This window comes from Nomascus leucogenys, chromosome 8, assembly GCF_006542625.1.
Source record: "Nomascus leucogenys isolate Asia chromosome 8, Asia_NLE_v1, whole genome shotgun sequence".
Lineage (NCBI taxonomy): Eukaryota > Metazoa > Chordata > Mammalia > Primates > Hylobatidae > Nomascus > Nomascus leucogenys.
In genome coordinates, this window is record NC_044388.1 from 105,127,380 (window position 1) to 105,152,794 (window position 25,415).

At 55.3% G+C, this 25,415-nt stretch overlaps 2 protein-coding genes across 11 annotated transcripts in view; one reads left to right on the forward strand and one right to left on the reverse strand.

Annotated features, from left to right (window-relative positions):
• NUP188 (nucleoporin 188) overlaps positions 1-1,497 on the forward strand; it is a 65,499-nt gene extending 64,002 nt beyond the window's left edge. The window contains exons 41-44 of one of the 2 annotated variants that reach the window (XM_030817982.1): positions 56-187; positions 452-525; positions 641-802; positions 837-920. In XM_030817982.1, the coding sequence (XP_030673842.1) occupies positions 56-187; positions 452-525; positions 641-802; positions 837-903 (435 nt within the window). In that variant the 3' untranslated portion in view covers positions 904-920. Of the gene's footprint in view, positions 1-55; positions 188-451; positions 526-640; positions 803-836 lie in introns of both variants that reach the window. The other variant, XM_030817981.1, reaches the window with a different exon arrangement.
• A 687-nt stretch (positions 1,498-2,184) lies between these two features.
• SH3GLB2 (SH3 domain containing GRB2 like, endophilin B2) lies at positions 2,185-23,904 on the reverse strand. 9 transcript variants are annotated; one of them, XM_030817988.1, is made up of 13 exons: positions 23,661-23,904; positions 17,833-17,974; positions 16,644-16,772; positions 9,144-9,277; positions 8,784-8,876; positions 7,386-7,397; positions 6,620-6,682; positions 5,047-5,070; positions 4,499-4,588; positions 4,149-4,249; positions 3,831-3,845; positions 3,484-3,724; positions 2,185-3,167 (listed from the first exon to the last, which is right to left on the reverse strand). In XM_030817988.1, the coding sequence occupies exons 1-13, from the start codon at positions 23,721-23,723 to the stop codon at positions 3,060-3,062; spliced, it is 1,215 nt and encodes a 404-aa protein (XP_030673848.1). In that variant the 5' UTR covers positions 23,724-23,904; the 3' UTR covers positions 2,185-3,059. The 9 variants fall into 9 exon arrangements, with proteins under 9 accessions (XP_030673848.1, XP_030673843.1, XP_030673849.1 ...); XM_030817983.1 differs by having other exon boundaries at positions 2,201-3,167; positions 23,131-23,904; XM_030817989.1 differs by lacking the exon at positions 7,386-7,397 and having other exon boundaries at positions 2,201-3,167.
• Positions 23,905-25,415: the final 1,511 nt, after the last annotated feature.

A 25,415-nucleotide genomic window follows, 5' to 3' on the forward strand; every position in this document is an offset into this window, starting at 1 on the left:
TAGAGCTACCTGGGGCCTTAACTGGGTCCTGGATGACTCTTGTCTTTTCTCGCAGTCCCTGGACCTTGCTGAATACAACTTCCTGTTTGCCCTGAGCTTTACCACTCCCACCTTTGACTCCGAAGTGGCCCCCTCCTTCGGGACCCTTCTGGCCACAGTGAATGTGGCCCTCAACATGCTTGGAGAGGTAAGTTGGTTCTGTCAGACACTGTCCTCTCCCCCCGACTCCTCCCCCAGTCTGCCACTTCCCAGCCAACCCTGGGCATGGTACCTAGCCTCCCGAGCCTGCTCCTCTCTGTAAACTGAACATGACAGCACCTCTGAGAATTACTGTGAGGATTAAATGAGGTAACTGATTAAAATTGCTTAGTGCAGGACATGCAAGTAGGAAGCTCTCAGTAAGTGGGAGCTGTTCCTGTTGTCTTAGTTTTTTACCCTTGCTTCTCTTCAGCTGGACAAGAAAAAGGAGCCCCTCACCCAGGCAGTGGGGCTCAGCACACAGGCAGAAGGGACCAGGACGTTAAAGTAAGCGCTCTTTCTGGGATTTGATAAGGGGCTGGGACAGTCACGGGCCCACTGTTCTCAGGCTTGGCCAGCCTGGCCCTCTGCAGCAGTGCCAAAAACCTGTGTCTCCTCCCAGGTCCCTCCTGATGTTTACCATGGAAAACTGCTTCTACCTGCTCATCTCTCAGGCGATGCGGTACCTTAGGGACCCGGCTGTGCACCCCCGGGACAAACAGCGGATGAAGCAGGAGCTCAGCTCTGAGTTGGTACGGATGGATAGAGATAGGGAGGGCTGGGCCAATAGGGCCAGAGCCCTGTGGGGTCCTGCCTGGCAACCTCCAAGGGTCAGAACAGTGGCCAGATGTGCTGAGCCTCACCAAGCCACTTTTTTTCTTGTAGAGCACGCTGCTCTCCAGCCTCTCGCGCTACTTCCGCCGGGGAGCCCCCAGCTCCCCTGCCACTGGTGTCCTCCCGTCGCCGCAGGGCAAGTCCACCTCTCTCTCCAAAGCCAGCCCTGAGAGTCAGGAGCCTCTGATCCAGCTGGTGCAGGCGTTTGTCCGGCACGTGCAAAGATAGGGCAGTGCTGTGCTGCCCACCTACCCCTCTCCACCAGCCTGCACTGCACCCTGGCTGGCAGGGGTGCTGCTGGCTGCCAGGGCCTATACAATGGAGGGCACCTCCTGTCACCCCCTCCCGGAGTAGCCACAACTCCGACCACCGCCCACTGACGTTATTTTTATACTAGATGAAGAGGTCAACAGCAGGCATGGGGAGCCGAGTCTTCTGTGCTCAGGTCCTCACGCTGCAGACGCCCCCTAGAGGAGCTTTCCTTCCCTTCCAGCATTCCCCACAGCACGGCTGGCGAGGGGAGAGGCAGCAGCCCAGCAGAGGGCTCTATGCACAGGTTTCAAACCTGTTTTCCATGCTCTGTCCTTGCAGTTTTGGTAATTCTGTGGTCTATTTATACAAATATTAAAATCCTGTTTATAGACAGCTGTGTGATGTTTAACTTCAAAGCCTAGGGATGACAACCTGGCTCTCAGAACCTAGAAAACTCTCCTGGCCAGGCGCCTGGGAGTGGGGCTGCAGCCTCGGGGGAAGGCAGGTACTGATGGATGGCCAGTTCACCAGCATCTCCTCATTCCTGTCCTTGGGCTGAGGGTTAGGCTGGGTGGGCGCTGTCAGATATTCCCTTCCTTGGCCTGCGCTGGTCCTGTCCTTGGCCCTGCTTTCGTTGGCCCAGTGGGCTGAGCTCATCCCTGGGTGAGCCTTTCTTGAAGCTCTGTGCCTTCCTATTTATAGCCCCGTGCCCCTGTCATCCCCTGATCCCCTCTTCAGAAGCTCCAACAGTGGGGCCTACTGGCTGTTGGCCTTCTCAGAACCGAAATCAGAATACTAGGTCCTGCTAGGAGCCATCTAAAACACAGCCACCACTTAGGGTTTCTAGAATCAGGCTGCCTGGGCTTCAGTCCCTGCTTGGCCGCTTGCCAATTGTGGTCCCTTGAGATGACTGTCTTGCTGATCTCATCTGTGAAATACGGACACTGAGGACGGCATGACAACCCATGGCACAGGGGCACGTGCTGGGTGAAACGCCCGACCTGCAGACAGCACTGACCGCTATCCACTTCTTGAGCTTGAACTGTCAGGCGCATTCTACAGTCCGCTCCACAATCCAAATTTAGGAAACTTTTTCTTAGGAATAAAACGTTCCTTGTGCGGCTTCATGTCCAGGAACAGCACTGCCCTCTGAGAGGGACAGGCCCCGTGGAAGACAGGGAGGGCTGCATTTCCCAACTTAGAGAGCTGGGGGCCGGGGCAGCTGCAGGGCCCCTGCTCACTCTGGCAGAGGGTGAGTCTACCCTTCCCTTTCCCACCCTCAGGGCCAGGCCCTGACAGGAGCCCAGGTGACTCGCACACAAGGAGGGTTTATTGGCTAGAGAGCAAATGCAGGCAGAAGTAAAAACACCAGATAAAAAGTGAGTGTGGAGAGGTGGAGGCTGCGGCCGCTGGACTTGGCTTGAGCTGTGAGGGGTGGGAGGGAAGGATAGCACCGGAAGATGCTGCTCCGGGCCCAACACCAGCCCTGGCCAGGCTCTCCCCTCCCAGGGGCAGCGCCTAGTCCCCAGGGGCTGCCAGAGCCCTGTGTGCCTCGCCGCATTCCCCCGATGCAGCTTTTGGCAACCGAAAGGCAGGGCTCTCGCTGAGTGCACCTGGGGCTTCCTGAGCCCATCTGCGGCGGCCCCACCCTGGCCTAGGTGCTGAGTGCAGCTGCTGCAGACAGCCCCTCCCTCCTTAGCGGAGCTGGGAGGGTGGGGTGCTCGGGGATGCAGGCAGGGGCAGGGGCTCCAGAGCCACAGGTCAGAAGCAGGGCTGGGGGAGGGGTGGGGCCATTCAGCCTCAGGCACCCTCACAGCTAGGTGACTAGGGGCAGGGACAGAATGGGGTGAATTCTTCTCCCCACTCTGAACAGCTGTGTCACCAACCAACAAGTGGCAGGGCTGCGCCCATCCTCTCCTGCCCAGGCCAGAATGCGGGGGGACGGGGGGGCCTGCCTAGCTGAGCAGTTCCAAGTAGGTGACAGGGACCTTGCCCTTCTTGTTGCCTCTCTCGCCAATGAGCCAGTCAGGGTCCATGCCAGGCAGGCTGTAGACAGTGATGAGCTGCAGAGATGGCAGTAGAGGACGGTCATGGCCTGGCCAAGGGTGGAACTGGCCCCAGGACTAAGTGGGGACAGAGCTGCCACCTCCCCGTGGCCCATGGCATGTGCTACACCTTCAGTGGCTGGCGCTCATCTCACCTGCTCCATAGAGACCCAGCAGAGCAGGAATCACTTCCTCAGAGCTAGAGATGCCCTCTTTAACCTGCTGGTCCCCGCTTTCCCAACAGGGCCCCTCCAGGCCCCATGTGCCTGATCCGAGCGCCCAGGCTGCTCCTCACCCAGCCCATTCCTGCCCCACCTTGTGGCACCAGGCCCACCTCATCAGCCAGCAGGGCCAGCTCACTGCTGTCGGCTGCCTCGTAGTCATAGAGCACCCGAGCTTTGCGGGTCCCACTGGCAGGGGGGGCCACCTCTTCCAGGCAGAGTGAGGCCTCCCCTGGAGGGGCCAGGCTGGCCACAGAGGGCACCACAGGCATAGTGGCCGCAGCGGTGGTGGGTGAGGTGCTGCTCAGGGGCGGGGAGGCGGGCTCTGTGGTGCCCACGAACGTGCCTGGAAATCTGGAGAGGAGGGATACATCTTAGCAGGTGGGAGTCCCAGAAGGGACCCCAGAGGCAAACTCCCCTCCCCAGCCCCAGGAGCCCCACTCCAGCCCCGGCTACTCACATGGCACCCTGGGAGCTGGCAGCACAAAGGGAGAAGCAAAGCAAGGGAAGGGTGAGATGGCCCCACCCCCTGGTCCCTGCCATCCTCCCCGCCCAGGCATTCCCTAGAAACCCTCAAGGGCTCCAGGGAACTCGGCCGTCAGTAAGGCCAGCCAGTCCACCCTCATACACATGAGGTGCCCGGGCCCAGAGTGGGTTCCGGCAGAGCCCTCCAACCCGGCTTTGTGTCACAGGACTTGCCCAGAGGAGCTCATGCTGCCCACGGACAGGGTATGGGAGCCAGGGGGCCCCAGTGGGCTCAGCAGTGCTGGCCCCGCACCTGCCCAGCTGCTTCTGCAAGTCCAGCATGTGGCGGTAGCACTGTGCGTAGTAGGTTGTCTGAGACTTGACAAACTCGTGGAGGCAGCGCAGGTGGTTCACCTGTGGGGAAGAGGCCAGAGGCTGAATTCTAACCTCCCGCCCTCAGAACAAAAAATTCCGTCCCCATCCCCGTCCTCTACCAGACCTTGCTCCGGCATTCCAGGGTGCCCTGCCCCTGCGCCCACACCCTCCCCGGTGGGACTTGCTCTGTGAGGGCCATTCTGGGACAGCCCTGCTGACCTTGTGGTTCAGGCACACCTGGTGCCTGCTGAGGGTTGGGCTTTAGTGAGGGTGGGCAGGGGGACTCACATGAGTGCTACTGATTCCCTCCAGCAAGAGACGGGTCACTTCTGCTTGCCGGTCAAACTCTGTCTGGGCCACGCGGAGCTCCTGCTCGGCCTGGGCAGGGCAGGGCAGCCATGAGTACCCACACACCACCCACCAGCTTCCCCGCAGTCTTCCCCTGGAGCCTACCTGGGAGCCGCCTGTCCCTTTCCCCTGGGAACACAGAGAGCCTTCTGGGTCTATGCCTGACTTCATACCTGAAGCCCCAACCCCAGAGAAGCTAGAGCCCCACTCAGGACCCCACAGGCAGCTGCAGTGACAGACCCTCCCTCCATCACCCATCGGAGAAATCCACCCAGCAAGTGCATCCTGAGGGCCTACTGTGTGCTACAGGGTACTGTGGAGAAAACAGTTCCCCACAGAAGGGAAACAGGCCCAGGGAGGGAAAGCAGTAACCCCTCCCCAGTGGGTGTGGGGCAGAGTGAGAAACAGATCAGACCCCACAGCAGCAAGTGTGCCTGCACCCCGCCACCCCTTCTTCCCCAAGCCCAGCCCCCCAGGCCCCAACTTACCTTGTCCACTTCATCATTCCAGAGCTGTGGAGACAGCAGCAGGAGTGGCCAGCAGGGGAGGGGAGAGGAGGACAGCTGGACCCTAGAGTCTGTGCCCTGTCCCAGCTCCCAGACTCAACTTCTGCCCCCCTGCCCCTCTGCCCCACCCTCCCAAACAGGAGCTGAGACTGGGCCGAGGCCCAGCATGGGAGCTGGGGGCTGGCGGTCCCAGTCCCTCTAACATGCCTCATGCAGGAGGGGAGCAGCCAGCGGGAGTCCTGCTTATATTTCTCCTACAGTGTCAGCCCCAGACTCTGAGTGGGGTCTCAAGAGAGACCGAGTGTCCCCACCCCGTCCTGACTGTTGGCTCAGGCTGGAGGGCTGGGAGGCAGAACTGTGTGACCCTGGGCCAGTCACTGAACCTTTCTGTCCTCTGGCAGAGAAGGGCAGCCTCGTGCCTGAGTCACACTGGGACTCAATGGCAAAAGAAAAAACAGGGCAGTCTCCACCCTCTAGGATGTTTCTCCTTCCACTGGGCACAGGGAGGAGGCAGGAAGTGGCATCCAGACCCTGAAGAAAGACGCTGCCTGGCCACGACCAGGAGACCCAGCGCTCCTGCCGCTTCCGGAGATCTGACCCGAGACAACAGCCTGAAATAGGGAATGCGGACCCAGGCCAGTGTGCGTCGCCCGCCCGTGTGGCCCCCATGCTGCTTAGGAAGTCCCCATCCAGGAGCACTGGAAGTTGCTGTGAGAGCCAACTAGGGTTGGCGGCCTGAGGGACAGTCACCCAGCCACAGAACGACGGCACGAAAGACATGAGGCAGCATGCTCACGAGAGAGGTGAGGGTCCCACCCCCAGGGGTGGGAAGGAAAGAAGTGGGCAGACAAGGTGCAGCAGTGGTGACAAGCATGAGGGAGAGGTGTGGCCTAGTCCCCAAACTACATAGGAAACACCAGACTTCCCAAGAAAGCTTAAAAACCAACAGACACCAGGACATGCAAAGCCTCCACGATCCTGTCCTCCCCACCTCCTGCCCCGACTCCCCTGGGGGCCCTGGGGGCCCTGCCTAAGCCTCCTCAGGACAAGACATGCCCTGCTCCAGGACCTCTGGGCCTTAGCAGAGCCTCAGGCCCTCCCGCCCCCCAGGCGCTCTCCAGGCCTACACCGCCGTCCCTGCCTCCTATCTTTAGGGGTCTGTGAACTCCGGAAAGGCACGGCCAGGCCTCCTCCTCTATCCTCAGGGACTCCCCAGGGCCTGGCATTCAGAGACAACAGGAGGTGGAGGGGCCCTGGGGATGGCACAGCTGCTGCCCTGAGTTCTCCACACTACTCAGTGCAGCTGGCCCTGCTGCCAGCTCCAGCGTTTTGCAGAGTGAAACAAGTCCAGCTCCATGGCCACAGGGCACCGGGGCCAGGCTGTGGACAGAGGTGGGGGCTGCTGCCCCTCCCCAGTGTCTCAGGACTGACCTGATCACATGGCAGTGCCCCCACCTTACCCACTGGCTTCTAGCTCCTGTGCAGTCAGAGGCAGTGGCGTGGGACGTGGGGAGAGAGGAGGACGAGGGGTGGGGTGGGGGTGGGGAGCGCTTACCGCGGAGGCGCTGGCCGAGAGAATGTAATTACGAGGTCTAGTCTCCTGAAAGTCAGGCACCGTCTGGCGGGGAACAGAGTTCATGTGGGGAGGGGGTCACCCTGGGCCAGGGTCGAGGTCAGGAGGCTACCCCAGAGTCTTGCACAAGGAGATGCCAGGAGGCCTGACCCCAGGGACGGGGATACAAACACAACACAAACCCCCTTCTCCCGACTCCAACCACCTGGAGATGAGGGGCCTAGGGACTTGGAGAGTCCAGACAAAGATCAAGTGGCTGCAGGCACTGGAGCCCAGGAGAGCAAATGCAGTGAGGAGATGGCCGAGGCTGCCTGAGCAAGTCACAGGCTGGGCTCTCCTCTGCCAAGGGGCAACAGCCCCCTCCTCCCCAGACCAATGGCACTCAGATGCCCCAGGGTCCCGCAAACACAGCCCACCCCCACCTGGGATGGCTTTTTCCATCCCAGAATCCGTACACCACATCTCTCGCTCCTGCATCAAGGGCCAGGCCCCTCCCAACAATGAGGGTGGACAGAAGGATGCATGGGCAGACAGAGTGACAGGTGTCCAACATTTGCAAAAAGCTGACTCACAGGCCCCAACGCCTGGCATCCCCCCTAAACCAGAGGCCCTGCACAGTAGAGGCTCTGGTGGGGAGACCAGCTGCTTGCAAAATGCCCCAAGGACGTGGGCTGGCCACGGCACCGTGGGTCCACGGGCAAGATGGGCAGACCGGAAGCAGCACAGCGCGTGGGACAGGTATACTCACATCTCCCTCACACTGAGCCAAGTTACCCAAAGCAGGACGGAAAGGAACAAAAACAAAGAGTTAGTGAGTCCACAGCGCAGGCAGGAGCAGGCCCCCCAGGCCCCAGTGGGAGGGGACACCAGGCGGTCGGGCAGAGGGAGGCACCACAGCCTGCCCTCCTGAAGAGTCCTAACGTGTGCGTGCTTAAGGGGACAGAGCTGTGGAGCTTGAGTCCTCCGGAATGCTGTTCCTGGGGCTGCCTGAGTCCTAGCTCTAGAAAGGGTGGCCTGGCCCAACCCCAGGATGTAAGGTTGTCCAGTCCCACCAGGTGAGGGAGAGGTCACACCACTGCAATGACTAAGGAAAGGCTCCCCTGGCCTGGCTGATGGAGAGTGTGTTCTGGCTGAGTTATTCCAGAGACGTTGTCTGGCCCTGAGTGACGGGGGAGACTGTCCTGTTCAGGTGCCTTACAAGAGGTCATCCCAATAGGCACGGGTCACCCTAGCCAACCCCAAGATAGAAACAGCTATACCCCTGCCTCTGATCTAGACCCCACACACTTGAGTGACCTGAGACGGTTCTCGCCAGGGGCAGTGCTGGCTCTGGGGCCACACTATGGGAGGGGAACGCAAGGTGCATGTGCAGCTGTGAGCCCAGGCTAGGCCTGGCCTCCCTCGGCTAATCACCTGGCAGCCACAGGTAGCCATCTCCCTAGCAGGCCCTGGGCCTGGGAGTTCCCTCTGCAAGGTGTGAGGCAGCCTTTAGGCCCGGCACCCCCGGCAACCTCTTGTGCCAGGAGGGTGTTCACCCTTGGGCCCAGCTCCTCCAATCCTGGCCTCGCCCTGGGCACATTGTCCCAGGCTGCATCCCATTGACCCAGCCAGGCTGAACAGGCCTCAGTGAGCTAGAGTGAAGGGGGCGCCAGATGGCCCAGGCCCTATCCAATCTCATGGGGCCCCCCAGACACGGCCCTGAGCAAGCGGGCGGTCCAGCTCCCAGGTTTTCCACACCATCGTGGGGGCGCCTGAGCACAGGGACCCTGGGCCTGACATTCAAGCAGCAAGTAGTAGAGTTAGTAAGAAGGTGCCATGCCCGGGCAGAGCCGGGGACAGAGCCGAGCATCTAGGAGGGCAGGGCATGCAGGAGACTCCAGCTGCCTGGAGGGGTGGTGCACCCAGCTGGGGGCACTGCTGGTCCGCCCACACCATAAATGTCTCCCCGGGAACCAGAGCTCGGGGGCCACCAAGGCTCCCTTGTGGGCAGGGACAGAGAGGCTCAGCCCAGCAGCCCCCAGCCAGGCATCTCCAGCCAGGGAGAGGGGACAGAGGTCATGCCAAATACCAGGTCCCTTCATGCCACCACCCCTTGGCTCCAGCCAGAGCCTGGGCCAGGAGGCCAGCGGGGTGCGGGGACACCTACCGTGGCTTTGGCTTCTGCAGCCTTGGCCTTCTTCAGCCTCGCTTTGCAGGCATCCAAGTCCAGACGCCGGTTTTGGAGGAGCCGCCTCTCCTTCTACAGGGCAGGGCATGGGGACAGTGAGACCCTGGGCTGCCCTGGGAGACCCTGAGCCATGCATGGCAAGATTGGTGCCGGGGACTATCAAGTCAAGACAGGGAAACTGAGGCCCAGAGATAGGAGGTCACTCAGTCCAAAGGAGCCCTCTCTGGGGAGGCCTCAGGAATTTTGTAGCCCTAGCACTGGAAGAGAGCCTGTGCTCAGAGGCTCTGAGGAGGGAACGGCCATGGTTACCAGGAAGCAGAATAGTCCCAGGGCCCTCACCGAGATGGTCTTCCAGTCCCCCTCCAGGAAGTTGCGCAAGGGTGTGAGGAAGCTGATGGAGGCCGTGTGGATAAAATCCCTCTCTGCGGCTCCCAGTTGCTTTTCAGCTTCTGCCACCTTGATCAGTGTCTTCCCTGAGAAAACAGAGTTGAAGGGTGAGGAAGAAGGTGAGGCTCAGGCTACTCTGATCTACAGGCAGCATAAGAGGGCTCAGGAAGAGCTTGCTGAAGAGCAAGGGCCGGGGTGCTCAGTGCAGAATGCTTTGCCTGGGAAAAAGTAGAAGCAATCTACACTACACCATCAACTGGGGACTGACAAATAAACAATGGGACAGCCAAAATATGGAACACAATGCAGCCATTATAAAGATGGGGGTTAGACTTCCAGAATGTCAGAGAAAGGAGCTCAACAAATCCCCTCCCAAAAAAAGTTACAATAAAACTGGACACCACGCCAGGTGCGGTGGCTCACACCTATAATCCTAGCACTCTGGGAGGCCGAGACGGGAGCATCACTTGAGCTCAGCAGTTTGAGACCACCCTGGGCAACATAGGGAGGCCTTATCTCTTTGAAAATAAAACAAATTGAAAGAAAACTGGACACGATTGTCAAAAACATCCATTTCTGGACTCTGCAAATTGACCAAGGCAAAAAACAAATTGAAAAGCATTTAATCAAGAAAAACTACTGGGCTGGATGCTGTGGCTCACATCTGTAATCTCAGCACTTTGGAAAACCAAGGTGGGCAGACTGCTTGAGCCCAGCTGTTCAAGACCAGCCTGGGCAACATGGCAAAACCTCATCTTTATAAAAAATATTATAAATAATAATAAGAAAAATGAGCAGTGCCTCAGAACCTATGGGGCACTGTCAAGTGAACCAACATATGAGTAACAAGAGTCCCAGAAGAGGAGGAGAAAATAAGGCAGAAAAAATATCTGAAGAAACAATAAGAGGCTGGGCGCGCTGGCTCACGCCTGTAATCCCAATACTTTGGGAGGCCCAGGCGGAAGGATCATTTGAACCCAGGAGTTTGAGGCTACAGTAGTAAGCTATGATTGCACCACTGCACTCCAGTCTGGGTGACAGAGCAAGATCCTGTCTTTAAAAAAAAGAAAAGAAAAAACATGGTTTGATTCATCACATACAAGAGAGCTACAATGAGATGAATTGTTTTCTCATTAGAAACAATAGAAGCCAGACAGCAGTATGATGATATATTCAAAGTAAAGAAAAAATTGTTCATCCAGGAATTCTATACATAGCAAAACAATCCTTCAAAAGTGAAGGCAAGGCCGGGCGCAGTGGCTCATGCCTGTAATTCTAGCACTTTGGGAGGCCAAAGTGGGTGGGTCACTTGAGGTCAGGAGTTCGAGACCAACCTGGACAACATGGCAAACCCTCATCTCTACTAAAAATACAAAAATTAGCTGGGTGTGGTGGTGTGCATCTGTAATTCCAGCTACTTGGGAGACTGAGGCAAGAGAATTGCCTGCACCCAGGAGGCGGAGGTTGCAATGAGCCAACGTCACACCACTGCACTCCAGCCTGGGCAACAAGAGCAAGACTGTCTTAAAAAAATAAAAAAAAAGATACAGCCAGGTGCGGAGGCTCACACCTGTAATCCCAGCACTTTGGAAGGCTGAGGTGGGCGGATCATGAGGTCAGGAGTTCAGGACCAGCCTGACCAACATGGTGAAACCCTGTCTCTACTAAAAATACAAAAATTAGCCGGGCATGGTGGCGAGCACCTGTAATCCCAGCTACTCAGGAGGCTGAGGCAGGATAATCGCTTGAAACCGGGAGGTGGAGGTTGCAGTGAGCCAAGATCGCACCACTGCACTCCCGCCTGGGTGACAGAAAAAAAAAAATCCAAAGATACACTTTAAATTTAAAGACATGAATGGGCTGAAAACAAATGTATGCAGTAACCACGAGAGAGTTAACGTGGCTATACTACTACCAGACAAAATAGACTTTAAGACAAAATAGTACTAGAGACAAAGAGTAGTATTTTATAATAAAAGAGTCAATTCATCAGGAAGATGCACAAATATAAACATACAGACCTAAGACAGTTCCAAAATACATAAGGCAAACACTGACAAAGAGAGAAATAGACAATTCAACAGTAATAGTTGGAAACTTCAATACTCTGCTTTTTTTTTTTTTTTTTTGAGATGGAGTCTCGCTCTGTCTCCCAGGCTGGAGTGCAGTGGCGCGCTCTTGGCTCACTGCAACCTACGCCTCCCGGGTTCCAGCGATTCTCCTGCCTCAGCCTCCCGAGTAGCTGGGACTACAGATGTGCACCAGCACGCCCAGCTAATTTTTTGTATTTTTAGTAGAGACGTGGTTTCACCATGTTGGCCAGGCTGGTCTTGAACTCCTGACCTCAGGTGATCAACCACCTTGACCTCCCAAAGTGGTGGGATTACAGGCGTGAGCCACCATGCCCAGCCTCAATAGTCTACTCTTGATAATGAATAGGACAAGACAAAATCAGCAAGGACATACAAGCCTTGAACACTATTAACCGATGTGGCCTCGCTGACATCTGTACAGCACTGCACTCTCAACAGCATAATATAACGTCTTCTCAAGTGAACCTAGGACATTCCCCAGACAGATCATATACTAGGTCATGAAACAAGTCTCAATAAATTTAAAAGGATTAAAACAATACAAAATATGAGGCTGGGCGCGCTGGCTTATGCCTGTAATCCCAGCACTTTGGGAGGCTAAGGCAGGCGGATCACTTGAGATCAGGAGTTTGAGACCAGCCTGGCCAACATGGTGAGACCCCCGTCTCTATTAAAAATACAAAAAATACGCCGGACGTGATGGCTCACACCTGTAATCCCAGCACTTTGGGAGGCCAAGGCGGGTGTATCACGAGGTCAGGAGATCGACTATCCTGGCTAACACGGTGAAACCCCGTCTCCACTAAAAAAAAAAAAAATTGCCTGGCATGGTGGTGGGCGCCTGTAGTCCCAGCTACTTGGGAGGCTGAGGCAGGAGAATGGCGTGAACACGAGAGGCGGAGGTTGCAGTGAGCCAAGATCATGCCACTGCACTCCAGCCTGGGCGACAGAGCAAGACTCCATCTCAAACAAACAAACAAACAAAAATTAGCTGGGTATGATTATAGGTGTGTGATGGTGCGCGCCTATAATACCAGCTACTCAGAAGGCCGAGAGGCTGAGGTGGGAGGATCCCTTGAACCTGGGAAGTGGAGCTTGCGGTGAGCCCAGATGGCGCCATTGCACTCCAGCCTGGGCGACAGAGCGAGACTCCATCTCAAAATAATAATAATGCTAAAATAAAAATAAAAATACAAAACATGTTCATACATTCTCTGATCGCAGTGGAATTAAGTTAAAATCAACAATAGAAGAAAACCCAGAAAATCCACAAATATCTAAAAATGAAACAACACACTACTGACAGGAATAAAAAAATCATACAGCTACTTTGGAAAGCAGTTTGGCAACTTCTTAAAAAGTTAAGTTAAATTGGCTGGGCGCAGTGGCTCACACCTGTAATCACAGCACTTTGGGAGGCCAAGGTGGGCGGATCACGAGGTCAGGAGTTCAAGACCAGCCTGGCCAACATGGTGAGACCCCATCTCTACTAAAAATACAAAAAATTAGCTGGGCATGGTGGTAGGTGCCTGTAATCCCAGCGACTCGGGAGGCTGAGGCAGGAGAATCACTTGAACCCAGGAGGCGGAGGTTGCAGTGAGCCGAGATTGCGCCACTGCACTCCAGCCTGGGTGACAGAGATTCCGTCTCAAAAAAAAAAAAAAAGAGTTAAGTTAAATTTACCTGAGGCCGGGCACAGTGGCTCACGCCTGTAATCCCAGCACTTAGGGAGGCCGAGGTGGGTGGATCACGAGGTCAGGAGTTCAAGACCAGCCTGGCCAAGATGGCGAAACCCCATCTCTACTAAAAATACAAAAAATTAGCCGGGCGTGGTGGCATGTGCCTATAGTCCCAGCTGCTCAGGAGGCTGAGGAAGGAGAATCATTTGAACCCGGAGGGTGGAGGTTGCAGTGAGCCGAGATCGTGCCACTGCACTCCAGCCTGGGCGACAGAGTGAAACTCCGTCTCAAAAAAATAAATAAATAAATAAAAATAAAAAATAAATTTACCATATGACCCAGCAACTCCACTCATAGGTGGAATTTCACTAGGAGAAGTGAAAACATATATTCCCACAAAGGATCTTATGCAAACATTCATAGAGAAACAATGAACCCAAATGTCTATCCAATGGTGAAAGGATAAAGAAAATGTGGTATATCCATGCAATAGAATACTGTTAGCAATGAAAAGGAATGATGTCCCTAAATATGCTACAAGAATGAACCTCAAAAATATTATGCTAGGCTGGTGCCGTGGCCCATGCCTGTAATCCTAGAACCTTGGGAGGCCGAGGTGGGTGGATCACTTGAGGTCAGGAGTTCGGGACCTGCCTGGCCAACATGGCGAAACTCCATCTCTACTGAAAAACCAAAAAATTAGCCAGGCGTAGTGGCTGATGCCTGTAATTCCAGCTACTCAGGAGGCTAAGGCAGGAGAATTGCTTGAACCTGGGAGATGGAGGTTGCAGTGAGCTGAGATTGTACCACTGCACTCCAGCCTGGGTGACAGAGTAAAACTCTGTTTCAAAAAATAAAAATAAAAAAATAACTGCTGGGTGCGGTGGCTCACGCCTGTAATCCCAGCACTTTGGGAGGCGAAGGCGGGTGGATCATGAGATCAGGAGGTCGAGACCATCCTGGCTAACATGGTGAAATCCCGTCTCTACTAAAAATACAAAAAATTAGTTGGGTGTGGTGGTGGGCGCCTGTAGTCCAGCTACTCGGGAGGCTGAAGCAGGAGAATGGCATGAACCTGGGAGGTGGAGCTTGCAGTGAGTTGAGATTGCGCCACTGCACTCCAGCCTGGGTGACAGAGCAAGACTCCGTCTCAAAAAAAAAAAAAAAAAAATTATGTTAGGTAAAAACAGCTAAATGCAAGAAACAACATGTCATATGACTCCATTTATATAAAATGTTCAGAAAAGATGAACTTATAGGGACCGAAAACACGTTAGTGGTTGGCTGGCTGGAGGTGAAAATGGGGCTTGACAATAGACATGAAGGACTTTTGGGGTGTGATAGAAATGTTCTTTAAATTAGACTGTGGGCCGGGCACGGTGGCACACTCCTGTAATCCCAGCACTTTGGGAGGCCAAGGTGGGAGGTCACTTCAGCTTAGGAGTTTGAGATCAGCCTGGGCAACATAGCGAGATCCCCATCTCTACAGAAAAATATAAAAATTAGAAGGGCATGGTGGTGGACACCTGTAATCCCAGCTAATCAGGAGGCTTAGGCGGAAGGATGCCTTCAGCTCAGAAGGCAGAGGTTGCAGTGAGCTGAGATTGCACCACTGCAATCCAGCCTGGGGGACAGAGCCAGATCCTGTCTCAAAAAAGATAATAGAAAATAAAAAATAAGGCCAGGCGTGGTGGCTCACGCCTGTAATCCCAGCACTTTGGGAGGCCGAGGCGGGAGGATCACGAGGTCAGGAGATCGAGACCACAGTGAAACCCCGTCTCTACTAAAAATACAAAAAATTAGCCGGGCGTGGTGGCAGGCGCCTGTAGTCCCAGCTACTCGGAGAGGCTGAGGCAGGAGAATGGCGTGAACCTGGGAGGCGGAGCTTGCAGTGAGCCGAGATCGCGCCACTGCACTCCAGCCTGGGCGACAGAGCGAGACTCCGTCTCAAAAAAAAAAAAAAAAAAAGAAAAGAAAAAATAAATAAGTTTGGCTGGGCGCAGTTGCTCACACGCCTGTTATCCCAGCACTTTGGGAGGCTGAGGTGGGTGGATCACCGGAGGTCAGGAGATCAAGACCTGCCTGGATAACATGGTGAAACCTGGTCTCTGCTAAAAATACAAAAATTAGCTGGGAGTGGTGGCGGGCACATGTAATCCCAGCTCCTCGGATAGCTGAGGGAGGACCTGGGATGCTTGAACCCAGGAGGCGGAGGTTGCAGTGAGCTGAGATTGCGCCACCACACTCCAGCCTGGGAGACAGAGTGAGACTCTGCCTCAAAAAAAAAAAAAAAAAAAAAAGATTGTGGAGATGTTTGTACAACTCTGTAAATTTACTAAAAATCATTGAATTATATACTTAAACACCTTTTATGATATATAGCTTATACTTGGATAAAAGTTTAAAATGAAAAAAAAGATGGATATGGTTCTATAAATGCTTCAGTGAAAAGATACCTGTAATATGATGTCAAGTTAAAAAGTCAGGCTCCGGCCGGGTGCGGTGGCTCATGCCTGTAATCCCAGCACTTTGGGAGGCCATGGCGGGCAGATCACTTGAGGTCAGGAGTTGGAAACCAGCCTGGCCAACACGGTAAAACACTGTCTCTACTAAAAATACAAAAAAGTTAGCCAGGTGTGCTGGTGGGCACATGTAATCCCAGCTACTTGGGAGGCTGAGGCAGGAGAATTGCTTGAACCCGGGAGGCGGAGGCTGCAGTGAGCTGAGATTGCGCCACTGCACTCCAGCCTGGACAACAGAGCAAAACTCCATCTCCAAGTAAAAAAAAAAAAAAAGTCAGGTTCCCAGATAGCACACAATATGATTCCATTAAAAAATAACACACAAATAGGCCAGGTGCGGTGGCTCACACCTGTAATCCCAGCACTTTGGGAGGCTGAGGCAGGCGGATCACTTGAGGTCAGGAGTTCGAGAACAGCCTGGCCAACATGGTGAAACCCTGCCTCTACTAAAAACACAAAAATTAGCTGGGTGTGGTGGCGGGCACCTGTAGTCCCAGCTACTCGGGAGGCTGAGGCAGGAGAATCACTTGAACCTGGGAGGCAGGGGTTGCAGTGAGCTGAGATCGCGCCACTGCACTCCAGCCTGGGTGATGGAGTGAAACTGTGGCTCAAAAAAAAAAAAAAAAAAAAAAATAGGCCAGGTGCGGTGGCTCACCACAGGTGACTCTCACCTGTAATCCCAGCGCTTTGCAAGGCATAGGCAGGCAGATCACGAGGTCAGGAGATTGAGACCATCCTGGCTACACGGTGAAACCTCACCTCTACTAAAAAATACAAAAAGAATTAGCCAGGCATGGTCGCGGGCGCCTGTATTCCCAGCTACTCGGGAGGCTGAGGCAGGAGAATGGCGGGAACCCGGGAGGTGGAGCTTGCAGTGAGCCGAGATCGCACCACTGCACTCCAGCCTGGGCGACAGAGCGAGAATCCACCTCAAAAAAAAAAACAAAAACAAACAAACAAAAAAACACACACACAAACCAAAACTGGTTAAGATTCCATTTTTTACTCTTTTTTTCTGCATAGAGTTTTTACATTTAGAATGAATTCAGGTATTATTTGTATAATTTTTTTTTTAAGTAAAAAAACAAAGGAAGGGAGGGAGGGAGAATCAGAGCTAGAGACCATGACCCCTAGTCCCTGGCTGTGAGGCCTGCTCACCATAGGGGGTGGTCGGCCCCAGCTCACTGGCCGCGTCTGCCATGTACTGAGCCAGCAGCTCCCCGTTGGTGACCCTTGAGGGGACCTTCCTGTCCAGCTTCTCATACAGGAACTCCTCCACTCGGGCACCTGTGGGGAGACAGCAGCCAAAGCCACAGGGCTCCTTAGTTCAAGCCCAAAAATGAAACAGAAACAGACCCATACCCAGCCCTGCCCACAGGTGCACCTGGCCTGCTGACTTCCAGAATACTCTCTTGCTCATGCCCAACCCTGAGACTGTTGTGATTGACCCAGCACTATACAGAGGAGGAAGCCAGAGCCCGTCCACTTCTCCCTTATTAATTTGATTACAGAACATAATACATGCTTGCACAATTCTCTGCTCCTGGCACCCAAAAGTTATCTGGCCCCTCAATGAGCCACAGAGCAGATTTACAGGCAGACACACAGCATGACCTGGAGCCACCCTCCTTTCCCCAGAAGTCCTGCAGGTTGCTTCTGCTTGACCTTGGGAGCCTGCCTGGGTGTGCTCCGGGCAGTCCCTTCATCTCTGGGCCTTGCTGACCTCTTGAAAGTGACCAGGTTGGGCCGGACACGGTGGCTCCTGCCTATAATCCCAGCACTTTGGGAGGCCAAGGCGGGTGGATCATTTGAGGTCAGGAGTTCAAGACCAGCCTGGCCAACATGGTGAAACCCCTTCTCTACTAAAACTACAAAAATTAGCTGGGCGTGGTGGCATGTGCCTGTAGTCCCAGCTACTCAGGAGGTGAGGCAGGAGAATTGCTTGAACCCAGGAGGCAAGGGTTGCAGTGAGCCAATATGGCACCGTTGCACTCCAGAATGGGCAACAGAGCAAGACTCCACCTCAAAAAAAAAAAAAAAAAAAACAGAGAGTGACCAACCAGGTGCGTGTTTTGCCTGCCTCTTCTCCCACATGTGTTTTAGCTTCCAGGCATTTTAACTCTTCTGTGCAAAACTCAGTATTTCCACTGCCCTGGAGTGTCTGGCAGCCCAACACAGAGTCCCCCATTTTCTTTTAACTGTCCCTCTTCAACAGCCTTGAGCCCAAGAGTCTAGCTGAAACCCTGGCTGCAGCCCCGCCCCACCTGTGCCACAGCAGGGCCAGGTCTCCTACTGTATCCCTGCCCCACGACTGCGTCCCTCCCCGGGCCCACCAACACACACTCACTGGGATTGGGCTGCAGCAGCACCTCTGTCTGCCTCAAGATCTTCTCTGTCCAGTTCTTGGTGCTGTCTGCCCGGGCCAGAAGGTTTTCAAAGTGGGCATCAAGCTCAGTCTTCTCAGCCTGGCCAAATTTCTCCTCCGTGAACTACGCAGAGGGGAAGGCCACGGAGTGGGGAGGGCTCAGAAGGAGGTAGGGGAGTGGTGGGGAAAGGGAGGACTGCCCCTCCCCACCAGCAGGAACCCAGGCAGGCCCCAGGGTCAAGGAACCGGCTCCGAGGGTGATACTGTGTGACCTGGCAGGGCCTCACTGTTTTCCCCTTTGTGAAACGAGGTGGCTGGGCAAGAGTGTGGGAATCACAGCTTCTTTGGAAATCCAATGAAAGCTACACTCTCTCCCCACAAAAATGCACATTCATACACAATCTGGCACACAGCTTAGTGCGGTGAGGAACCCTGGGGAGGCCAGCCCTAGGGTCCTTTGAGCCTGACTCTGAAGGAGAGGACTTGGTAGAAAGTGCTCGGGACAAACGGGGCAGGGAGCAGGGTCTGGGGTTATCAGGGGGCTCCGTGGGCAGCTGGGAGCTGCTAGGGAGAGGGTGCCAGAGGAGGGAGGGGAAGAACCCAGGGTCGGGGTTCAGAAGGACCTGATTTAAGTCTTAGTTCTGCCACTGTCAAGCTGTGTGACTTTGGGCAAGGGGCTCTGCCTCTCTGAGCATTGGTTTCCTGAGCTGAAAAAGGAATAACAGCACCTCCCTCATAGGTTATGAGGATGAAAGAGGAAAGATGTGGGTGAGACATAAAGGCTGGGTCTACTAGGGTGCTGCTGCCCCATGTAAGGCACCGGTGCTACGAGCTGATGGGTGCAGAGACGTCTGGGAAGGAAGGGGAATGCAGGGAGGGAGGATGGCCAAACAGTTGGCTTTGGCCACCTAGTAGGGTAGACGGAAACACTGCCAGCCTATCAGAGCGAGCGGCTGGGCACACCCAGGGCCCGGATGTCGTATGGATCCCCATCAAAGCTGGCAGAAGCCGCGGGGGATACCTAGGAACAACCAGAAACTGGTCCAAGTCCTGGCCCCTCTGATCTAAGAGGGCCCTGGAACACGTGTCCATTTTCCAAACAGGGACACCAAGGCCTTCTCCAGCTAAGGGAAAGAGCTTGCCCAAGGTCACAGCCAGGGTGAAGACCTGCAGGAGTAAGATAAGGAACAACAAAGACTGCTGGCCAGCCCTGTCCTAAGGGTTTCCTGATGACCTCATCAACCTCTAACACAAGGAGGGCCATTTCCCATTTCACAGATGCTGGCACTGAGGCTGAGCAAGGGGCAGGGCCATGCAGGAGTCGGTCAGCCATGAATCATCCCTGGCTGCAGTCGGCTGCAGCTGCGGCGGGGGGTGGCGGGCTGGGCGGCCACCAGGAGCTCAGCAGCCATCAATTATGTAGCAGAGCTTGGGTTTCTCCCTGCAGGGCTGGGAGGGCCCAGCTGCCAGGGGTATGGCCTCAGCTCCTGCCTGGGCCAGCTGCTCCTGGCCTCCTCCTCCCTCCCCCACCCCGGCTGGCTCTGCCTCCTCTTCCTCTTCTCACTCCCCAAAATGAGACGTTCCAGAGCAGAGGCTCAGACTTCCTCGGCCCGTCGTGGCTCTGTCACCTCACCCAGTCCTTTGAGCGGGGGGTGGTGTTCACCCCATTTCCCAAATGAGGAAACCAAGGCTCAGAGAGGCAAAGTCTCCCTTCTGGACCTGAGAGCCCCTGCCTGGAGAATGCAGATAAGAGGATCTAGCTCATTGACTATTTGGCCAGCACACAGTATGGGGGTGATACATGTTAGCTAGTATTATTATCACCATCATTAATGAAAAACTTTGGCTGGGTGCAGTGGCTCATGCTTATAATCCCAGCACTTTGGAAGGCCGATGTGGGCAGAAGGATTGAGCCCAGGAGTTCAAGACCAGCCTGGGCAACATAGTGAGACCTCATCTCTACAAAAAAAAAAAAAAAAAAAAAAAAAGGCCAGGCGCGGTGGCTCACGCCTATAATCCCAGCACTTTGGGAGGCCAAGGCAGGCGGATCACGAGGTCAGGAGATTGAGACCATCCAGGCTAGCGAGGTGAAACCCCTTCTCTACTAAAAATACAAAAAATTAGCTGGGCATGGTGGTGGGCGCGTGTAGGCCCAGTAACTCAGGACGCTGAGGCAGGAGAATGGTGTGAACCCGGGAGGTGGAGCTTGCAGTGAGCCCAGATTGCACCACCACACTCCAGCCTGGGCCACAGAGCGCGACTCAGTCTCAAAAAAAAAAAAAAAATTAGCTGGGCATGGTGGCACCCACCTGTAGTCCCAGCTACTCAAGGGGCTGAGGTGGGAGCCCAGGAGGCGGAGGTTGCAATGAGCCAAGATCATGTCACTGCACTCCAGCCTGGGTGACAGACCCAAGAACCTGCCTTAAAAAAAGAAAGACTTTGGGAGGCCAAGGCAGGCGGATCACGAGGTCAGGAGATCAAGACCATCCTGGCTAACACGGTGAAATCCCATCTCTACTAAAAACACAAAAAATTAGCCGGGCGTGGTGGCAGGCGCCTGTAGTTCCAGCTACTCGGGAGGCTGAGCCAGGAGAATGGCATGAACCTGGGAGGTGGAGCTTGCAGTGAGCCGAGATTGCGCCACTGCACTCCAGCCTGGGTGACAGAGCAAGACTCCGTCTCAAAAAAAAAAAAAGAAAGACAGCAAGCAAGCCAGGCATGGTGGCTCATGCTTATAATCCCAGCACTTTGGGAGGCCAAGGCAGGTGAATCACTTGAGGGCAGGAGTTCAAGACCAGCCTGGCTAACATGGTAAAACCCCACCTCTACTAAAAATACAAGAATTAGCATGACGTGGTGGTGGGCACCTGTAATCCCACCTACTCGGGAGGCTGAGGCAGGAGAATTGCTTGAACCAGGGAGGTGGAGGCTGCAGTGAGCTGAGATTGCGCCAGCCTGCATGACAGAGTGACTCCATCTCAAAAAAAAAAAAAAAAGGCCAGGCACGGTGGCTCATGCCTGTAATATCAGCACTTTGGGAGGCCGAGGCAGGAGGATCACTTGAGCCCAGGAGTTTGAGATCAGCCTGGCCAACGTGGTGAAACCCTGTCTCTATTAAGTACAAAAAAAAAAAAAAAATTAGCCAGGAGTGGTGGCAGGTGCCTATAATCCCAGTTACTCAGGAGGCTGAGGCAGGAGAATCACTTGAACCCGAAAGGTGGAGGTTGCAGTGAGCCGAGATTGTGCCACTGCATTCCAGCCTGGGTGACAGGATGAGACGCTGTCTCAAAAAAAAAAAAAAAAAAAAAACAAAAAGGAAGAAAGGAGAAAGGGAGGGAGGGAGGGAGGGAGGCAGGCAGGCAGGCAGGCCGGCCTCCCTCACATCCCTCCTCAGCTCTCAGGAGCTACCCTGATGGTACCAAGGGCATCACCCTAAATGTGCACCTCAACACCTCCCCTCCTTACCAAGGTTGAGAGCAGCACTCCCCACCCCGCCCTCCCTTACAGGCCACATCTGCCCAGGTGAGAAGTTCTACCAGGCTTTCCCAAACTAGAGGGCATCCATCCCATGTCTACTGCAGCCTGCCTAGTTCCATGATGACGATGCCACCACCTCTCTGGATTTTATAAGTATTACTTCTACCACTACTATTACTATTACTGCAATTACTACTAATAGTATTAGTACTATCACTCCTCCTGCCCTCTCCCACCCACACTGGCGTCTTGTCCAAATCTGCCTTTAGGTTTTCTTGCCTCGGTGCCCTTATCTGGGTTGCTCCTGCCACTTGGACCAACGTCACAAGCCCCTCCCTACTTTCTGGGCACAGTTCAGGGGCCCTCCATGCAGGAGACCATCCCAGAATGACCCATAGAAAAGGGATCCTGCCCTCTGGATCCTCATCTCAGGGCCAAGGCCTTGTTCCTTGCTGGATCGGGGAGGCTCTTAAAGTTGTTTCTCATACCTGCAAGGATTGGGAGGTTCCTGAGCCCATCACATGTATTGATCATAAAGAACCCCTCTCCCATCCCTCCTGGCTGTCTCCCATCCAGGCCAGCTAGGTCTCAAGCAGAGCCCCTCTGTGGCCTCTCCTGCCAGGTCACATTTCAGGCCTCTCTATCCCCTGGCCTGCCACTCTGCCCCAATCCTGCCAAGGGGAAGGGGTTTGGTGCTGGAGTCCGAGGCTGCTCCCCGGAAAATGGCAGCAGTGGGGTGGGCGTGCAGAGCAGAGAAAGCCTCTATTTATAAAGCTCTCAGCTCCCTCCCTCCCACCCCGAGGCTGGGGCCTGACTGCTGGCTCCCACTCCAGTAACAGTGACCCTGTGGGGCAGCCCCCACCAAGCGGAGCCACACCTAGGCCCTGCTCTGCCTAGGTCCTGACAGCCCTGGCCAGGTCAGGCAGCAGGGCCCCAGTCCTAGCAGGGAACTGGCAGATCAGGTTCTTCCCAGATGTGGGAGATAGTGTGGTTGCCATACCAACAGCAGAGTGGGTTCCCCCCTCCCAGATGGACTGGGGCCGTCCAATCCGAGGGGCTCTGGGATCCTGGCATCTCCACTAGGGCTGGGGCTGCCCACCAGACTTGGAACACATTAAGCAGTGAATTCTCGCTGAGATGCTAATCCTCAACGGGACACAGCACTTTCTAGTAAACATGACTAACGGGTTGCTGGCTGGGTCTGGGCTCCTGGGGAGGGGAGTGCGGGGGGGGGGATGGGGGGGATGGGGGGATGGGGAGAGAAAACTGTACTCAACAGAAACAACAACGATGACAAGACTACAGGACCTGCTCCCAGAACCCTGGGATGGGCCAGCCCCGGGCCTGCGGAATCCCACTGAATCCCATAAACACGGTGTTACACCAGATTTACAGAAGGGGAGGGCGGGGCTCTGAGAGAAGTGACTTGTCCAAGGTCACATGCTGCACAGGTGCACTATTAACCACGTTGACACCAATAATGAGCTTGCCTTTGGTGAGCACACATATGCAGAGTCCCACAGAATCCTTGAATCTGTCCTGGGAGGCAGGAATACTGATCCCATTTTTCAGACTGAGAAACTGAGGCCCAGTGAGGTGAAGGCCCCTCCCCCAAGGTCACAGGAGGGCACATACCCACCCACACCTGACGCTAGGTCTTCCCATGATGTTGAGTTGCCTGTTTCTCTCTGCCCCTAAACGGATAGGACTTCTTCCAATCTCAGCATCGTGGGCCTGGACAGCTTCCCAGCCAGACCCCAGCCCTCTCCCCATCCCCCAGGCCTAGGGACGAAGGAAACAGACCTCCCGTGGAGCAGAAAAGAAACAGCTCCTGGCTTCCGGCCTGACTATCCAAGCGTGTGAAATGGCCATGAGGGACTCATGGCACCAGCCGCCCATTGCACAGGTGCAGAGACGGAGGCTCGGAGAACGGGTTGTGGCGGACGCATGAGTCCCTGAGCCTGGGACCCAGGTCGCTAAATGCCCCGATGGGCGCCAGTCACTGCTGGACAAGGGCAGGGAGGCAGCACCCAGCCGGTGCCTCCTCCCCTCCTCAGCCGGGCAGGCGCCAGGGGAGCAGGGTAACCCAACCGGCCCAAAGGGTGGGCACCGGTGCCTCGCCCCAGGCAGCAGGGCCAAGGCCCGGCTTGGGCCACACGGGCTCTTTCCCTCTTCCGGTCAGCAATGGCTCAGGGGGGCAGAGGTGTGCCCGCGGCGGGGACAGGGGCAGAAGCCCGGGAGGGCTTCCCCGCGTCCCCAGGCGTCTGCCGCAGGGTGCTCCCCGCCCGCCGCACATCCGGGCCCCCGGCGCACGGCGCGACGCCAGGCCTCACCTGCACGGCCCGGGTGAAGAATATGCCCGCGTCCGACGCCAGCTTCTTCATGTTGAAGTCCATGGCGCGCCCGCACGGCCGCCGCGCACGGCCCGAGCGCAGCCGGCAGCCCCTGGCCCAGCCGCCGCCGCCAACCGCACCCCGCCCACCTGCTGCGGGGCACCAGCCCTCCGCGCACCCGCCCGCAGCAGCCGCCGAGCCAGCCCGAGCGCGCAGGGCGGAGCGCGGAGGCCGCGGGGCGGAGCTAGAGGTGCGGGGGCGGAGCTGGCGGTGCCGGGGCGGGGCAGGACGGCAGTGGGGCGGAGCTAGAGGGGCGGGGGCCGGGCAGGGGCCGGGCGGGTTGGCGGAAGCCGGGCGGAGTCGGAGGGGACGGGGCTGGCGGGACAGGGGCGGGGCGAGAGGGCAGTGGGGCGGAGCTAGATGGGCGGGGGTGAGGCCTTGGCGCGGCCAGAGCGGGGGTTAGTCAGGGGAGCAGGTTGTCCCGCTGGGCAGTGCTCGCTGCTGCCCCCATGCGCCTGCCGCCGCCGCTTGGGCCGGTCTCTTTTTTTCCTTTTACTAAAATTATTATTAAAACTGGAACACATGTGCTCTTAGATGATTGCAGGTGCACACCATAATTACATATTATTTGCCATCTTACCAATGCTTTTCAAAAGTTTTAATTGATAAATATATATTTAGGGCCTACAAGGTGATGAAATTGTGGAATGATGAAATCAAGTTAATTGATATATCCATCACCTCACCTACTTTTTTTTGTGGTTAGAACATTTCAAATGTACTCTTTTAGCAATTTTGAAATATGCAATACTTTTTTTTTTGTAGACAGAGTCTTGCTCTGTTGCCCAGGCTGGAGTGCAGTGGCACGATCTCGGCTCACTGCAGCCTCCACCTCCCGGGCTCAAGTGATTCTCCTGCTTCATTCAGCCTCCCGAGTAGCTGGGACTACAGGTGCCCACCAACATGCCCCGCTAATTTTTTGTACTTTAGGAGAGACGAGGTTTTGCCATATTGCCCAGGGTGGTCTTGAACTCGTGATCTCAGGCAATCTGCCTGCCTCAGTCTCCCAGTCACTAAGTGACTATAGTCACCAATATGTGCAATAGATCTCTAAAATGGGCCTCTCTTGCTTTCTCCTCCCGCCACCCAGGACTGCTGCCTCTCCCCTATTTGTGCCTCTTCATCTCCGCTCTTTATTCGCACCCCCTCCCTCCTGTTCCTATTTCTTCCACTCTGTTTCCCTTGGGTTTCCTCCCGTTACTCCTCCTCTCTGACCTCTCCTCCTTTCTTCTGCCCTGACCTTGGTGACTGAGCTGGAGTCAGTCTTGGGACTTGCCCTCCACTGCTGTAACAGCTGTTTGTCAGCCTGGGAGGCCTTGTGGCTTCCCCAAATTGGAGGAGGGTTGGGGTGGTGGTCACGGGAAGGGAGGGGGTCCTGGGGCTGGGGCCTGGAGCACCCTGTGTGGTGAGAGGAGGAGGTCAAAGGTTGGGTCATTGTCAGGGTGGAGAGAATGAGCTGCCCTGGGAGCACAGATGTGTGATAACCTTGAAACCAGCTCCTCACAGCCCCAGGCAAGGAGATGACCTACAGGTACTCCTGCCCCCAGATGCCTTCCCTCAGTGTTCAGATGGAGGCTTTGTACTGGTCTTCACCTCTCCTTGCTGTCTACCTCTAGGTTTCATCTTTTTTTTTTTTTTTCTTTTTGAGATGGAGTCTCGCCCTTTCACTCAGGCTGGAATGCAGTGGCACCATCT

Coding starts and splice junctions, on each gene's coding strand:
- SH3GLB2 (XM_030817983.1), bottom strand. CDS start 23,226: ATGGGCGGCTGGTGCCATGAGTCCCTCATGGCCATTTCACACGCTTGG. Junction 4,589..5,046: donor GGAATGATGAAGTGGACAAG/GTAAGTTGGGGC, acceptor TGCCCTGCCCAG/GCCGAGCAGGAGCTCCGCGT. Junction 4,250..4,498: donor AGGGAATCAGTAGCACTCAT/GTGAGTCCCCCT, acceptor TCTTCCCCACAG/GTGAACCACCTGCGCTGCCT.